This window comes from Canis lupus, chromosome 9 (assembly GCF_048164855.1).
Source record: "Canis lupus baileyi chromosome 9, mCanLup2.hap1, whole genome shotgun sequence".
In the NCBI taxonomy this organism is placed as follows: domain Eukaryota; kingdom Metazoa; phylum Chordata; class Mammalia; order Carnivora; family Canidae; genus Canis; species Canis lupus.
In genome coordinates, this window is record NC_132846.1 from 44,655,489 (window position 1) to 44,673,041 (window position 17,553).

General features: G+C 53.5%; 1 protein-coding gene across 1 annotated transcript in view; it reads left to right on the top strand.

Annotated features, from left to right (window-relative positions):
* Positions 1-11,841, top strand: part of GALNT16 (polypeptide N-acetylgalactosaminyltransferase 16) — a 93,223-nt gene extending 81,382 nt beyond the window's left edge. The window contains exons 13-16 of the mRNA XM_072839062.1: positions 163-246; positions 5,220-5,361; positions 6,055-6,177; positions 9,676-11,841. Of these exons, the coding sequence (XP_072695163.1) occupies positions 163-246; positions 5,220-5,361; positions 6,055-6,177; positions 9,676-9,813 (487 nt within the window). The 3' untranslated portion in view covers positions 9,814-11,841. The remainder of the gene's footprint in view (positions 1-162; positions 247-5,219; positions 5,362-6,054; positions 6,178-9,675) is intronic.
* Positions 11,842-17,553: the final 5,712 nt, after the last annotated feature.

Genomic DNA, 17,553 nt, shown 5'->3' on the forward strand with positions numbered 1-17,553 from the left:
AGGTCAGAGAAGGATTTATGGCAGGTGGCCACGGCTAGAGGGCAGGCTGGGGACAGCTCCTGGTTCTGCCCAACCTGGGGTGGGCAGAAAGAGAGGGCCAGCCTCCTGGGGCTTCCTCCCTGCACCCACTTGTCAAAGCCTGAGCCGTTCCTTCTCTTTCAGCGTGGCCACGCGGATTGAGCAGAGGAAGAAGATGAACTGCAAATCCTTCCGCTGGTACCTGGATAATGTCTACCCAGAGCTCACGTGAGTATAGCCCTCAGCTTGTGTGTCTTGGGGGACCCGCCCCCTGAGATCTCCCCAGCTTGGGCAGTCAGGCTCTTTCTAGTTGTCACTGTTCATCTTCACGTGAAGGCTCTGGGGGGAATGGGAAGGAGTTAAAAGTGAGAGGTGGTAGGAACCAAACTTTTAATGGACTGGGTTGTAGAGCCAGAAGTGGGCATTGTCCCCATAGGGAAACAACACTGCATTATGGAGCAAAAACCACAAAAGTAAAGATTCATTGCTTTTGACTCTGTTCTCTCCCTTCTGGGAGTTTATCCTAAGGAAAGAAAGCAAGCAAAGCAAAAGACTATCGACAAGATGTTCATTCAGCACAGGCTTCTCTGCTGCTGTGAAAAATCTGGAGATAACTAATAATAGGAGGTGGGCTTAGTGAATCCCAACGCGTGGATCCGAACAAATATTATCTGTCCATTAAGATTGCAATCATAGAGACGGAAAAGCCATGGGGAAACGTTTGCTTTGACAAACTCTAAGGAGGATGCAAATGGTGTGTGCACTGGAGCTGAGAAGCTGTATCTGAGTGTGTGTGTGCGTGTGTCAGCTCCTGGACTGGGGGTGAAGTTGTAAGGCTGGGGCAGGGCAGTGAGGATTCCTTTTTTCTCCTTTTAAAATCCTTTTCAGCCTCTTAACTACTTCCACATGGCTCATTTCCTCACCTCCTTCAGGTCTTGACTCAGATGTCCCCTTCTGAGGCGGGCCTTCCCCCCAAGCAGTCTCTGTTTGCAGAGCACCTCCCTCCCCCAGCATCACCCGCTCATTCCACCCTTACCACCATCAGGGCCTATGTGGCCAGGTAATTTTGTTCTTGCCTCCCCACACGTGACAGTACACGTGTGAGGGTAGAGGTGTGGACCTGCTTTGTTTGCTGCTTGATCTCCAGCCCCTGGGACAGAGCCTGTCACAAAACGGACACTCGATAAATATTTTTGAGTGAATAAATTGCATAGTCAATAAGCCTCAATAGTAATAACTTGGAAATTAGCATTCTCCTTTCTATAGCTGTCACCTCGGGGAACGGATTATTTCATAACTGCCAGTTTTCTCCCAAGGATGGTGCTGCGGCTTTCCAGAACACTCACCCCTCAGAGCCTGCATGTCCTCGAAGAAGGCAGATCTTTGTTTTTTGAGAGCAGATTTGATTTTTGGAAAAGAGCCATAGTTAGGTTGTCACCAAATCCAGTGAACCAGGCAATTACCCCCAGATAAGGTGATCCTGGGTCCCATCTAGAGTATGACAAGGAATGGAACAGGTATCGAGAATAAACTGATTCTGGGAGCAAGTTTCAAGGAATTCCGAGACAATGTGAGCAACAGCAGCATCCTTGAAAAGAGTTGGCAGCCTGGCTAAGCCAGATCCCCACACAATGGCTGTGGAGGGGAGAATGTTGATTTAGAAAAGTATAATAAATGAACCACTTTCTCCAGTGGCCACTTTTAAGGGGATGGTTTCATTCAGACATGTCATTTCTGAGGGAAAAAAACAGTGATTCCTTTATATCTGTCAGAGTTTAGACAACACTGGGAAGGAGCCATGGGCTCTAGACCTCAGGCTGGAGCTGGGAAGCCTGTGGGACTCATCAGGGAGGACTGGGAACGTTACCTTTCTGTTCCACACCCAGTCCCCACACACGGTGTCCCATGTCCTCCCCTGAGAACCAAGAGGAAAAAGTGCTTTGTAACTTTCAGAAACTTGGATCCATCACAAGACAGGAGAGTGGATGAAACCAGCTCTGTTAAATGAAGAGGATGAGTCATCTTCTGTTTGTTCTGGCACTGTGGGAAGTTTTAAAATATGTTTTTTTGTTTTTTTGGTTTTTTTTGTCGGTAAGATAGAAACTGCAGACCTCATTCCTGTCCAGGTTACTCGTCCCTGGTCTGCTCTTCAAGGTCAGCCTCAGTTCTCAGGGTGCCCAGCGAGGAGTGCCTCTAGTTGTTGGTTAGGAAGGACATCTGGATGCCAAACTGATACCAACTTTCCCCCAAACAGGGAATCCTAACAGTTGGCCCACACTTGCAGATGGTCGGTAGAGAGACAAAGGAGGCAAAGGGAAAGGCCTCTGCTTTCCTAGGCCTGCCTACAATCCCACCACAGCTCTGCCCCCATCAGACCGGAGTCCAGCGGCTGCCCTCAGCCGCTGCTCCTTTATTACTTTGATTAGGATGGTCGGGAACGGTAGTGCAAGCTGTGCATGTCACATTTGCAAGGGCGCTAGCCGGACAGTGGATATTGTACATTTATTATAACAGTTCCTGGCAGATGGCGATAAAAGTCTTCGGCAAAACCAGTATAATCTGACAGTTTTCTAACAGATGGAAGTGAAATGTCTCGAGGAGGGGATGCTTTTGCTATTTCTACAAAGGCATCATAAGGGCTCATGGCAGCCCAGCTGGGAGGAGGGCCACAGGGAGGGAAGCAGCTGCAGATGTAGCCAGGAAGCCGAGGAAGGGTGGTGGAGATGACCATCACAGTGGCCCCAGGGTTGCTGCCACATGGACACCCCTGGAGCTACATCAGGTTTGGAGATTGTTGCCCACACCCCAGGTTTGGGCATTGGTGGGCAGGCCTCCATGGACAGCACCCACCTCAGCTCTGAAAGCCGATCCCCCTATACATGTCCCTGAGGACAGGGGCAAGGAGAAGAACGCAGAAGGATCTGGAACAGCTTGGGCTCTGAGCGGGTCTGGGGGGAGGGGTCTCAGCAGGCATCTCATCTCCATAGAGAGGGCAGTAGAATATGTCCCTGGATGAAACAGAGGGTGGGATATCTTTGCACCCCAGCACCTTTGCCCTGGTAGAGGTTGTGAATTCAAACCCTGATCGGATGGGCAATGCAAATCAATCCGGTGGGCAGCAGTGAGACACTAGGGAGTTGTGGGGACCATGGCAAACTGGGATGCAAAAGCCCATACCCCAGGGGCAGCCACTACTCACGATGGACCAACCATGTGTTAGTATGTCAAGAGCCTCGCTGGAATGCAAGCTCAGTGTGGCCTGATCTTTCTGTTTTCTCAAGAGAAGCTGGGTTCAGATTTCTTTGTGTAACCATCAGATTTTTAGTATTACCAATTAATTAAAAGCAACAACCACCACACTCTGTAGGTCGGACAAAATGTTTTTGGGACCATATTCAGCTTGGGGACCAGCAGTTTTTCAACCTGTGGTCTAGAATTATGCAAACTCTCAAGAGGGGCCTGGAGAGTGCACACTCCTGCCAGGAGTGTGCGAGAGGAAAGTCAAAGTATCTTCCCGAGGCTCTGTGGGAGGGGGTCATGGTTTGGGGCTTTCGGGAGCTTCCATCCAGCCCTGAGGAAGGAAGACCTGGTTTGGTTGAGATCTTGCAAGTGTCGACAGCAAAGAATGCCAAAAGTCTCATGATGCCCACCTCCCCAGCCCACCTGGGTTCTCTTTGGATAGAGGTAACAAGAGGTGGTTAAGATTAGGGATATGGCCAGACTCTAAGCCCTCCTGGTTCCCTGTCACCTCCGGGGGCCATAATCCAAGAACATATATGACCAGGTGGGACCAGCAGCCTCCTTAAGTTCATTATCCAGAGTAAGACAATGTGTCGTGTGTGTGTGTGTGTGTGTGTGAGAGAGAGAGAGAGAGAGAGAGAGAGAAAGATGTGTGTTTAAGCATATTTTCCTACACGTATAAATTTTTAAATAATATAATATTTTGAAACACATCTGTTTTATTTGACAGTATGTTATAAACCTTTTCCATGCTATCAGATACTCATTTGGAGTCATTTTTTAATGGCTATGCAGTTTTCCATCTTACAGATGAATCAGAATTTATTTAGCCTGTCCTCTATTGTTGATATCTACGTTTTCAGTATAACCAATCACTCTGAGATGCATGTCTTTTAAATTAAATCTCTGCAAACATCCAGAATTATTGCTGCATGATAATAACTTTCCAGAAGTAGGATTGAGGTTGTTAGGCCAAAGGTATGCACATAATTTTTTGTGTGTTTTTTATTATTGAAATACAACTGACATCATCATGTTGTATTCATTTCGGGTGTATAACATAGTGATTCAACAATCCTATTCATTCTGCAATGCTCCCCACAATGAGTATAGTCACCACCTGTCACCATACGACATTATTACAGTATTATTAACTATATTCCCTGTGCTGGACTTTTCATCTCTGTGGCTTATTTCATAACTGGAAGTTTGTACCTCTTAAGCCCCTTTATCTATGTGTGCACATTTTTAAGGCTTTTGAAACACAATGAATGCCCTCCAGAACTGTTGGGCCAGTTTATGCTCTTACCCGTAGGGTATGAGAAGATCCGATCCCATAGCTATTGCCAATACTGGGAATCGGTATTGATTGGTGTTGATATAATTGTGTATATATATGATAGATTTTATATAAATAAATATGTAGAAATAATACACATTTATTACATATTATATTTATGCACATGTATATGGTAAACAAACAGTGGTGATGCTCTAATATGTATTTCTTTAATCATTAGTGCGATTGAACACATTTTTTTTTTTAACACATTTTCATGTTTGTGGGTTTTAAATTGCCTCTCCAAAGTGAGCTCTTCCCTGTCATTTTGAGATCACATATTGAGTTCGTATTTGGGCCCCAGTGTCTCAAGTTTTCTTCTTTCTGGACTAGGGAGCCCTGGGTCTGAGCTCTCTTCCCAGGGTCCTCCCAGTCATGGCTTCCAGGGTAGGAAGTTCTCACAGCTGCTCAGACCTAGTGGGGCAAGGCTTAGTCTTCCCAGAAGCATCCCTCTCCTTCCCGTCCTCTGCCCTCCTGCCCCTGCTGGCTAGGGCAAGGCCCCTTCCCCTGAGACCGAGCCCAAGAGCATGGTGCCTGGGGAGCTGGAGCACCACCTCTGGCTGAGGGGTGAGCAAGCCTGGAGAGGACAGAGGACAAGCCTGACTGCTCCCTTTTCTCTCAGAGTCCCGGTGAAGGAAGTGCTCCCTGGCATCATTAAGCAGGGGGTTAATTGCTTAGAATCCCAGGGCCAGGACTCAGCTGGGAACTTCCTGCTTGGAATGGGGATCTGCAGAGGGTCTGCCAAGAACCCCCCAGCACCCCAGGTAAGCTGCTTACTGCCTCAAGGTCAGGATCAGGAAGGGGAAAGGAGCCAGAGTCATTGTCCAGGAGTGGGGTGGGGGGCTTCCCTCTGCTCATTCTCATTTTCTCTCTGCCTACACCGTCCACAAACCTACTTTCCCAGGGACCCGGCATGCTCTCCCCTCACATGGCTCCTTGGGTCTGCTTCTGCCATTCCCATCCCTTTTACCCACTTGTCATACAGTTGCCCTCTGTGCACCACCCACTTCTCCTTACCAAGGAAGAAATGCTACCCACACAGCACCCAGTTCTCTCCTGGGATGCAGCTATGGTCAGCGTGTACCATGGGCAGCAGGGCAGCCAGGACTGCTGTGTGCACATACGTGTGCCACATACAAGTGTTGGTGTGCCCATGTCAAACTGCTCCCCTGGTCCCACGGCCTGTCTCTCTCCCTATCCCCCCAGCAGAGCATCCCTTGGTACACCCCTGATTGCCCTCTGGCCAACTCCAGCTAAACTCCCTGCCAATACTTTTTATCACGAAAACTTTCAAACATGTAGAAAAGTTGAAAGGACTATATGGTGAATACCCATATACTCTTATTATTTGTAGAAAATTCTACCAAAATACACAGTGTTTGTTTTATCCCCTATTACCTACCTGCCCATCCATCACTGTACACTTTGACTCGGCCTTTCATGTCCCTGTTTTATAGGCATGGCTGTTCAGTGACCATCTCATCCAGCAGCAGGGGAAGTGCCTGACTGCCACCTCCACCTCCATCACCCCAGGATCCCTGGTCATACTGCAGGTGTGCAACCCGAGAGAAGGCAGGCAGGTAAGCCTCCTCACCCCCAGGGATGTGCAGGGTAGGTGGCAGCTTCTGGCAAGGGAGCCCTGGATTGAAACAGATGGACTCAAATAAGCCCTCCAGAGTGAGGATCACTCCAAGTGAGCATCCAGATCAAGTCTATTGTATTCATGAAGAAACACTTCTTTTTTTTTAAGATTTTATTTATTTATTCATGAAAATACACAGAGAAGAGAGAGAGAGAGGCAAAGACACAGGCAGAGGGAGAAGCAGGCTCCATCCAGGGAGCCCGACTTCGGACCCCATCCCGGGTCTCGGATCACACCCTGGGCTGAAGGTGGCGCTAAACCGCTGAACCACCCAGGCTTCCCTTTTTTTTTTTTTTTTTAAGATTTTATTTATTTATTCATGAGAGACACAGAGAGAGCAAGAGGCAGAGACATAGGCAGAGGGAGAAGCAGGCTCCATGCAGGGAGCCTGATGTGAGACTTGATCCGGGATTTCAGTATCATACCCTGGGTCGAAAGCAGGTGCTAAACAACTGAGCCACTCAGGGATCCCCAAGAAACACTTATTTAAGTAAATATTTGTTGAATGTCCATCCTGCCAGCCTTGTTCCACTAGGGCAAGGACTGTCAGTCTTGTGTCCCTACAATACTGCATCCCTATCCCCTGACAACCACCACAGCCAAACTCGTGTTGGCTTTTACCAAGAGCCCATGCTAGGAATTTTACATAGATTGTCTCATCTTATCCTTGTGCCACCCAGGGATTTGGGCCCTAGAACCATCCCCATCTTAGAGGTGAGTAAACCAAGGCTTGCTGATTTTAAGAAGCAGGTGTCAGATGAAACATAGTTGGGAAGGGGTGAAGATGAGATTCAAACCCAGGTCAGTGTGACCCCTAAGCCCAGAGTATTAACCAGGAACACAGTAGGTGCTCGATAAGTATTTCTTGATTGTGGCTGCTGGGAAACTGAGACCCAAATACACCGATTTCCAAGCTGACATGACAGCCTCACGTGAGCACTGCCTTTTCCATTTGTCAAACACTCAGCCATCCTGTCTCCATGAATCCTGGGAGACAGGCCAGGCCCACCTGTCAAGAAATAAACTGATGTTCCAAGAAATGACATCACTTGCTCAGGATACACAGCAGCCCTGGGAGTCAGCCCAGCTCCCTCCCTGGCTGGGAAAGAGCCCCTCTGCCTGAGGAATGGGGACACAAAGGCCAGAGGTCTGCTCCAGCCTTCCACTGCCCACCCTGGTAGCCCTTCCTGTGCCTGAGCCTGGCCAGCCAGAGGGACGTGCAGGGGCCAGGAGGGCGCCTGGCTCTCAGACTTGGCCTGCAGGGTTTCCTCCCACCCTTTTCCTGTTTGCCTGGGGCAGCCCTTTCTGTAGAGATGCCTGGCAATTTGTTATGCCCTCTGGAAAAGCAGCCAGATCCTCTCCCTCCAGCCTGTGTGTGTGTGTGTGTGTGTGTGTGTGTGTGTGTGTGTGAATTGTGTGCCATGATCTGCTCACTGGGCCTGCTGGACACTTCTGAGGGGCTTCTGATGGGCAGAGGAAGTCTGTCCTGCCCCCTCAGGCTGCCTGCCGTGTGCCCCTGCCCTGCTGTGAGGGATGGCCTCAGGCTCTCCTTCACTGGGGGCAGCAGACCTCTCTAAGGGTCAGGCTTTGAGCCCCCTCCCATCCCTGCTTGCCGAGGCCAAGCTAGGAAGTAGTTCCTGGGGCAGCCACCACTCAAATAATTCTCTGGAGCTGAAATATCCATCCCCCTCTATGCTGACCTACCTCCACCTACTCTGCTCCTGCAAGTCCTCCAGGCCCCAAGCAGCATCCTAGGTCCCAGGGCCTCTCCTCCAAGAGGATAGGATGAGCAGGTCTCCCACTGCCAGTGTCTTCTCGAAGCTAGGCCTCCTTTCTTGGTCCCCCTTTGGCTTCCAAGGCCACTGGGCATCATGTATCCGAGAGGCTCTGTGTCCTTGAGCCAGTGCGATGGAGTCAGCAGACCCCAGCCCGGCCACCTCTCACCTCTCGGAGCCTCGGGCTCCTCCCTGCCCGCCTTGCAAGGCCCCTGCTTGAAGGGAGGCTGACGAGACAGGAGAGTGCCATGAGGGACACTGTTTGACCAGGCCCAGGACAGAGGGCCAGGAGAGTGCCCGATGGCATGGGTAGGAAGTGGGAATCCTGCAGTTTGGAGAGCACCTCCAGGGATTGGGCCCTTCATTCATCTGCGCATTCACCCTTCATAAATAACACCGGGCTGGGTACCCGCCTGTGCTAGGGAGCGTGCAGCTCATGTTGGCCCCAAGGCAAAACAGAGGACATGCCCCAGCAATGCCCAGGAGGGGAGAACATGGCCAGCCCCTCCCAGGAGGTCAGGGACAAGAAGAGCACAAAGCAATAGGATGCTGTGAGTTTCAGAGGGACCAAGGCCCTCCTACCCACTGCTCTAACTTTTAGGCCAAGGGCCCCTCTCTGCTGGGGCCATATGGGTACCCCACAGGCCCACATTCCCAAGAGAAGTCTGCAGCTCCCCACGTCCCTCCTGGGTGCACCTCCCAGGCCAGTTCCCTCCTCTGCCAGCCCAACCCCTGCAGACCTAGGCCTGGCCCCACAGCTGGGTGCAGCTCAGCCCCTTTGCAGGCATTCCAGCAAGCACATGGCCCCACTTTCTCCAAGTGGGGGGTCGAGGGGGCTCCATGCATCAGTCTGAGCACTCCCCACTAACTGTGGGGAACAGCAGAGACACAAGGAGAGGAAAGATGGACAAACAGATCTCTCTCACTATTTATTCTTTCCTGAGCCTTGCAGCCTGGGCCGGCCTCTCACCCTTTCTCTGGAGTGTTCCAAAGGACACCCTGTCCTTCCCCCAGCACCTCCAGATGTTCTGCAGGAACATGTCTTTTCCCCTTTGTCAAGCCTGGAGAAGGGGAGATCCAGGAGGGGATTGTAACAGGGACCCCAGGCCTCCCACCATCCTACTGGCCTTACCCCTCATCACTGCAGACATGGGGGCCAGTTCCCATTTAGGGCTGTCGGTCACCTGACACACAGGTACAGCCAACAGGGAGGGGTGGGGTGTGCTGCAGGGGTGGGTACACTGTCTGGGGCAGGACCTTGGTAAACGGAGAGCAAGAGCAGGAGCTCAGTCCCTGTTGCCCCCGTGCTGCCAAAGACACTGGGCCCGTGTCTAAAGAGAACCCAGAAATACAGATTTCTATGTGACAACTAAGCTAGATTTTAAACAAACACTGTACTGGCCAAACAAAATACATCCCTGGGTCAGATTCATTCAGCCCACGGGCCTCTGATCTAGACTCCATGCTGCACTACAGAAGCAGTGTGCATCGGAAGGGAAGGGGTTTGAGGCCATGTGTGGGGTCTGGAGCTCTTGTGAAAGGGACACAGTCTGCTCTAAATGAGAGGGGGGTGTCCTAGGGCCATTTACATACATGTCAAATGAAGCTCTGGACATTATTATTTTTAATCACTGTGTTTTCTTCCCGGTCCTTCCCCCCAGAGGTGGAGGAGAAAAGCCTCTTTCATCCAGCACTCAGTCAGCGGCCTCTGCCTGGAAGCCAAGCCCGCCCAGCTGGTGACCAGCAAGTGCCAGACCGACGCCCCAGCCCAGCAGTGGCAGCTGTTGCCGCACACATGACGGTAGCCCGGGGCCTCCTGTACCTTTTGCATGAGACTTTGGGACTGGAAGCGGGTTAGGGTGGGGGAATGTAAAGCAGGCCGTTCCCATCTCCTCACATTTCTGCCGGAATCATCAGCAAACACCCCTGCCACGACACACGTTTCTCCAAAGCTTGTTTGGGGCGGGCACAGGGAAGCAGGCCCTGAGCAGGCTGCCGTCCCTGCCTTGCCCCAGAAGAGAAGGTCAGTATTCTGGACTGCTGCTGGGAGAGACTGGGCAGGCCCCGTGGCCCTTTGTCCCCTCCTTTCACCCTCCTGGGGTCCTGGACAGTGTTTTGCGGGCCCTCCCCTGTTGGCTGGGGAGAGAAGGACAGAAGCCCACAGAGGGCCCCCACGGGATCACAGGGCCCACCTGTGGGATCAGCATGTGGGCAGCATGGCTGGGGAGGCTGTGGGCGGGAGCAGGGAGAGGCAGCTGGAGAACAGGAAGGAGGTCAGAAGCTCCATGGCCTGTCCCAGGCAGGTGCTGGGCTGAGTGTGGGAGGGATGGATCTGGAGCAAAGGATGAATAATTTGAAGAAGGATGTGGATGGAAAAGCAGCAGAGCACCAAAAGAATTAGTTTCTTCCCAACAACCCACAGTTCGTCCCATGCCATGTCAACCCTGGGCATTGTGCCCTGCACTCTGGTCTCCACATTCCCAGCAAGAGGCTGCCGAGGGGGTCTGCACGGGCAGCCTTGGGACACAGTTTATTAAACAGATCCCACTTCTGTTTGGCCATGTGTCAGGCCAAAACCTTTCTCTTGGGCCTTAAAGACCTGCTGGTGCCCTGTTCCCTCTGCCTGAGCCTATGGTGATGACCGTGTAAGGGCAGGCAGCCACCAGTGCACCACTGAGCAGCCCCCATCGTCATCCAGACTTTCTGACTCCTGCCTTCTCAACAGCCTTTGCCTCTGTAAATGCAGCATTATGGTGTCGAGGCGGCTGGGAAGAACAGGACCTCCCTTCTGGAGCTAAGACACTCCAGAAGGAGTCACTCCCGAAGACATTAGGGAGTAAGTCCTGTGGCCTAAGCCTCATCCTCACCCCTCCCCACTGCAGGAGGGAGTTCTGAGAGGGTCAGTTCCCACAGTGAGGGGTGGGGGCAGGAGCTGACTGGCGTCTCTCCTCTGTGTGGAGAATCCCCGGTTTCTTCTCACGGCCACTGGGCTCAGGGCCTGGTCTTGGAAACGTTTCTGCTGTTCTCATATTCTCTTCCCCAACCCTACTGGCTCAGGCAGTGTGATCTTTGGCAAAAGACCAGGGATATGAGGACCCCTGGGCATCCCCCTCCCAAAGCAAATCAGCCTGAGACCTCTAGGGAGTTCATGGATTCCAGAGGGCCTGGGAATCTCCTGAAATTGTCCCCCAGATAGTGCATGTGTGTGCATATGCGCATTTTCCTGGAGAGAGAGGGTCCATGGATTTCCCCAGCTTCTTACAGAGGTCCCTGGTCCCCAGAGGATCTGAACCTCTGCTCTAGATTGGAGCAAGCTGCCATGCCCCTTCTCCCTCCCTGGCGTGCCTAGACTGCTAGGGTCCTGCTCCTCCACGTGGCCCTCAGGCCAGCAGCCCCACCTGGGGGGGGTCTCAGTGGCTTCTTGTCACCCCCTGGCTCTCACTAGGCCCTCACAAGCAGTGCTCTTGTGCCCCAGCACGGGGCCCTTGGCCCCCAGGGCCACCATCTTGCATCCTCTGTCGCCACGTTTCTTCCACCCCCATCTCTGTTGTACGTGTCTCTCCCCCTCCCACAGGCAGTGTGGACCCTTGGGGATGGGGGGGCACAGCTTCCCTCACTGAATGTAAGGGGGCTACTGATCAGAGAAGCCTCTGAGAACTCCTTGCTTCCCCCTGGTCAGACTGCGCTTGTCAGCCACCCCTTGTGGGACTCAGCCCTGGTCTATTCTTGCTTTTCCTCTCCTTGAGCAAAGCATGTGCCGCTAGCTGTCCCTGAGGGCCTTGTCTTTATGAAACACACACTTGGAATAAAACCACTTCTCACATGTACATGTGCACCAGTGCCTTCCTTTCTGACTCCAAAGCCACTGTCCTCTGCCTCATGGAGAAGTTGGGGCCTCGATTCTATAAAAATGAAACTGAACACACTCAGGTCTAAGCCCCTCTTGTACCTGACGACTTGCTCTTCAGCCCATATGCCCCATGGACCCCAGGGAGCCAGCAGGTGGCCCTGCTGCTGGGCAGGGTGGGACCAGAGCCCAGGCTCCTGTGGCCTCATCGCGGGACCTTACTTGGGGCTTTGAAGTGGAAACCACAGGGCTTTTCCCAATGCTGGCCTTTTGCCAACCCTCTCTCCTTCCCTGAGTGACAGCCCTGACCCCCCCAGAACTGCCCTGCCCCACCTCTCCCACACAAGAAGGCAGTGGTAAAATGCAGGTGGGACATCTTCCTGGGTAGAAACAACAAAATAATTCCAGAAAGAGTCCTATCAGTGTAGCCTTGTTGATTGGGTAGCAGATGCTCTGCCTAATGTTTCCATGGAAACCAATAGAAGGCCCCCACCACTCCTGTGATCAGAAACTGAACCTACCCAGGTTAAAATAAACGCTGCCTCAGTGCACATCCAAACTGTGGTGGGCAGGCCCATGCGCAAGTGAACCTCTCCTGCACGCAGCCATTTCTGCCCCCAGCCCCCCACTTCATCTCAGGGTCGCTCACTCGGGGTTCCCAGAACTTCTGGCCACCATGCCCCTGGCTGGTGACAGTTTTGAGCACACAGGGTGGCAGCAGAGCCAGGCGTGGGCTAACTGGACACAGGAAGCAGTTTACCCCAGAAGCCTCTGGCAGTAGTCTGTCTCCCTCATGGAGGGAGGCCATCCCCTCGCGGCGCACATCCACTGCCCACCTCCTTCGCAGGGCCTTATCCTGGCCAAGCTGAGCCAAGCTGGGCTCTCCCGTTCCATCTGTTTTCCTTCCCAGCCTCCAAGGGCTCTGGTGCTGCTTCTCATGCTCTCTCGCCCTCCTCCAAACCTACCTCCCTGGAGGCCTAGTTTCTCTTCCACCACCGCCACTTTTTTTTTTTTTTCCTGGAAAGCAAGACTTTAGCCAGCTCCTGGAGGGGTCTGCCCAAACTCTCAGGTGGCCCTTAGCAACAACGTGCCTTGCAGAGCACAGCAGAAGAGTCTCGAAGAGCACGCAGGTGGGGAGGGCAGGAAGGGCGTCAGCAGGAGGCCAGCCTCCCATTTATCCAGCAGGGAGGGTTCCCTCCATCCCTGGACCCCTGTGACTTGGCTTCAGTTTTCCCAGAGGCTCTGCCCCACGCCTCTCAGGAGAGGGCTCTTCCGTCTGCAGTTGGGAGAAATAACATGGGTGACACCAGTCTTCCAGGGGGTCCGGCACCCCCAGGCTTGCAGAGGACCTTCCATCACCGAGCGGGGTGTGGTCCCCTCCCACCGAGGGAACAGGAGAAGAAACCAGGAAAGGAGAAGCTACAGTCGTGACACACACCGCTTCGTTCCCGACAGTGCTCCCACTGTCCCTGCTATTGCTGGGCGTCCCTGCCATGTTTGAGTCTGTTTCCTCCAGAGAGAGGGGCCCAGGCAGCTTCTCACCTTAAAATGTCTTCACTGCTGGGCACTCAGCAGAGACCTCAGGTGAGGCAGGCGGGGACCACCCTCTCCTGGGCCCACAGCTGGGCTGGGTGGGTCGCCAGGAGGATGGAGGCTCCAGAGCCGTGGGCCTGGACCCCACGAAGTGTGAGGAAGCCTGTAGATGGAGAGTGGACCTCAGGGCCCCTGTCAGCCAGTCTGTCCCCCACTCTGCCACTTACTGGCCATGTGGTCTTGAGTCCCTTACATCATCTCTCAGCCTTGGGTTCCTCACCTGGAAGAAGGCAGGTACTCCTAGCCCTGGAGGGGTTTTGGGAGGAATGATTTATTTCAGGAGTGCAGAGCATCATTCTAAAAGCCTAGTAAACATGCATTAGTGCTCCTATTAATAAACATCTTGGGAGTGCCCGCTACATCCTAAGCACTTCACCAGGGGTGGTGACAAACAGAAACAGAACAGAAACTGTCTCTGACCTTAAGGACTAACATTCTAGCAGGAGACATGGACAAAGCGGCAGGCCACCATGATACCCCATGATAAAAGCCACAGGGAATGCGGGAACTATGGGGGCAGCCAGGGGGGGCACCTCTCACTGTGGTGTGGGGGGCCAGGACTGCTGATGCTTCCAGGACAGCTGGACGGGCCCCTCGGGACAATGCCTGCCTCAGGCTGGGCCAAGGGCAGGCTGGATGAGGCTTGGTGGAAGCTAGCCATGCTAGCCAGGCTGGTGGCTCAGCAGGTTCATGCACACAGCATTGTGGTGATGTAGACCAGCCTGTAAATCATAGAAGGATTCTAGAAGGAAGCTATGGCAGCCGTTTAAAACCAAATAGACAAAGGGTGCCTGGGTGGCTTAGTGGTTGAGCATCTGCTTTGACTCAGGTCGTGATCCCAGGATCTGGGGATCGAGTGTTGCCTGTGGTTCCCTGCAGGGAGCCTGCTTCTCCCTCTGCCTGAGTCTCTGTCTCTCATAAATAAATAAGAATCTTTTTTAAAAATAGACAAACTCTTGGGCAGCCCGGGTGGCTCAGTGGTTTAGCACCGTCTTCAGCCCAGGGTGTGATCCTGGAGTCCCAGGATCGAGTCCCACATCAGGCTCCCTGCATGGAGCCTGCTTCTCCCTCTGCCTGTGTCTCTGCCTCTCTCTCTCTGAGTGTCTCTCATGAATAAATAAAATCTTTAAAAAATAGACAAACCCTTTGCTTCTTTTTTTTGTTTGTTTTAGATTTTATTTATTTATTTGAGAGATAGAGTGTACAAGCAGGGGGAGCTACAGGCAGAAGGACAGGGAGAGGGAGAAACAGACTCCCTGCTGAGCAGGGAGCCCAATACAGGACTCCATCCCAGGGCCCTGGGATCAGGGCCTGAGCTGAAGGCAGACACTTAACTCACTGAGCCACCCAAGCACCCCAAACTCTATGCTTCTTGAGCTAGTGACAGTTCCTCCAGGGCTCAGTCTTCTTTGTTGAGAGCAGAGGAAGGGAGGATAATAGATGGCCTGGAGAATTTGATGATTCTTATCTGGAGAGAATGAATACCAATGACCAGGTGGTGTTCCAGAAAGACTTGTTTTCTCCTTCCTCCTTGGTTCAGGTTATCTCTGATTCACTCAAACCATCTGGAAACCGAGCCTGTCTTTCAACAATTTGTCTTTCAAATAAGCATCTCTCCAGGTTCAGCCCAGATAACCTGCAGCAATCACCTGAGGTGCTTGTAGGCATGTTTGTCCCGGGGCTCCCACCCAGACCTGCTGACTCCGAATTCCCGTGTGTGCCCAGTGGCCTAGGTGATAACGGAGGGAGGAGGCACAGCGAGTCAGCAACCCTGTGAAGCAGGAGGGAGGATTGGAGGCCCCGAGAGGAGAAGCCATGCAGGGGATACTCAGGATGAGCCCTGGCTTTGGACCTAGTGCTCCAGTATGTGACCTCACGCCAAGAAGCAGAAGCCAAGAGGAAAGAAGGCCACCCCTGCGCTCCTTCCCAGCAGCCGATACAGGAGCCAATGTCCGAGCCAGAACTGGCTCCTGAGGAGAGCAGCCAGGAGGAAGCCCTCATTTGAACAAGGAACCAGGGCTGGCAGGAGAGCCTGGGTTTCTGGATCCAGGGCTAGGAGGGAGCGTCTCCAGACGTAGCTGCTGAGGCCTCCGCTGGGCCTCTCGCCACCATCTGAGTTAGAGGCGGCCCCCGCCCCGGCTGAGGTAGGGCAGCTCGCTGAAGTGCCCCTGGCCCCGAGGCCCGCAGCACCCTCAGACCCGCCACCCACGTCGCGAGGGCTGCCCTTGCCCCCGGATGACTGCTCTCTAGAGCCTTGTTCTTCGTGGGGGCTTGTTAGGGTCACGTCAGGTCACGGTGAGCAGCGGGGGCAGCGGGGGGCAGCGGGGGGGCAGCAGGGGCTTTCTCCGGGGCGTACGGTGCGCCCCCAGCCCAGTGCTCACACCCCGCAGCCGTCAGGTGGAGCCTCGTCGCCTCATCGCCTCGCATCCATCGCAGTGGGTGCCGGGCGGGTGAGCGGCTCTGGCAGCGGTTGGAGCCCCTCAGGGCGCCTCTCGCGGACCACGCCATCTCGTACACCTGTGGCACCTTCGTCATGGCCACCACCGTGCCCACGACCACGCGCTGAGCGGCTACCCCAGAGGATGTGGGGCCCAAAGAGTCCTATAAACCACCAGAGCTCAGGGCCATGGGTTGTCAGACACCAGACAGCCCGGCCAAGCGCAGCTCGCACCCGGGTCCCTCACCTGCCATCCGGCCGCACTCACCTGGGTCGTTCCTTGAGGCCTTCTCTGCCGGTGCTTGCTGCTCCTTCGCTCTCCGCCTGGCCGTCTCCGTGGCTCGGGCTACCCTGCTGCCACCAAGCAACCTTCCCAGGTCTCCGCTCGTCTGAGGCCATCCCGCCTGCTTATTTCTTCAATGCCTTGAGGGTTCCTCTCCGGCCACAGTGGTCCCCTCCCTCCCTGTGCTGTGACGAGGACATGTCCTCTCTAGGCCTTATCCGTCCTCTCCTGGCCGCCAGGCCGCAGCCCTTGGAGAACATGACCGAGGTCCGCTCCTCCCCCGCAGCACAGAGCCCGGCTCTCGGGGCCACAGTAAATGCTGGCTTGTCCAGAGAACCAACTCCCGGAGTCCCGCTGGGCCGTTTGGTTTGGTTTGGTTCTGTTTTGTTTTAGTGACGAGGCATTTTTACATTTAGGAATTAAGACCATGCATAGAGAAAGCCCTCAATCCATGTTTGCTCAATTTTCCTGTTGTTCCTCCTTACAAGCTCCATATCTTCCCAACTCCACCCTCCCTACTTATTAGTTGTCTCCAAACCCCCGACAGCAATATGCTGGTGAGGCCGAGGGCTGACGCAGATTGAGCATTTCCTGTACAATGTGAGTAACAATTTCCTGTATACCCGACACCCTCAATGAGGTAGGTTCCAGTACGCCCACTCCATGGATGAGGGGGCCGGGGCTCAGTCAGGAGAAGAAACTTGCCCAAGAACAAATAGCAAGGTTTAAACTTGGTCCCAGAAAAGTATGTGTCATGTGGTCCCACAGGTCAGGAGCATCTGGGAACCTACTAGCAATGCAAACTCATGGGCCCCACTCAAACCTACTGAATCAGAAGCTCTGGTGGTGGACCTCGGAGGCTTGCAATGCTCACTCAAGTTTGAGAATCACTGGTTTGGTGACTGGGATGGGTGCTGGTCCCCTGAGTGGAGGGCATGGGTCACCACCTGGCACAGCTGGCCCTGTTCTGCCAGGAGGGCTGCCTCCCACAGAGCCCTGGGCTGTGATGGGTCTCTCTGGGGCAGAGGGTGAGGAGATATGAGACGGGGCTGAGGCTTGCTGAGGAGCCACATGCCACATGCCAACCTTGCTTTGTGTGATTTATGAGTTTCTGCCCCAATAGCAGCCACAGATGGCTGACATGGTTATAGAAGAGCTCCCACCCCAGAAGATTCATTAATCAAGGAATCAGTGGTGCACTCTCCCCCTGGCCCCAGCCTGAAGGATGGGCAGACATTTTATCATGAGTTATGTATGTGGTTAAGTTCTCTCCGTGGACCATCTGACCGATGACATTCTTGGCCAATCCCATAACGTACTCACCAGGCACTGAGCCTCCCACATTTTAACTTCTTTAATTCTCACAGCAGCTCTGCCAG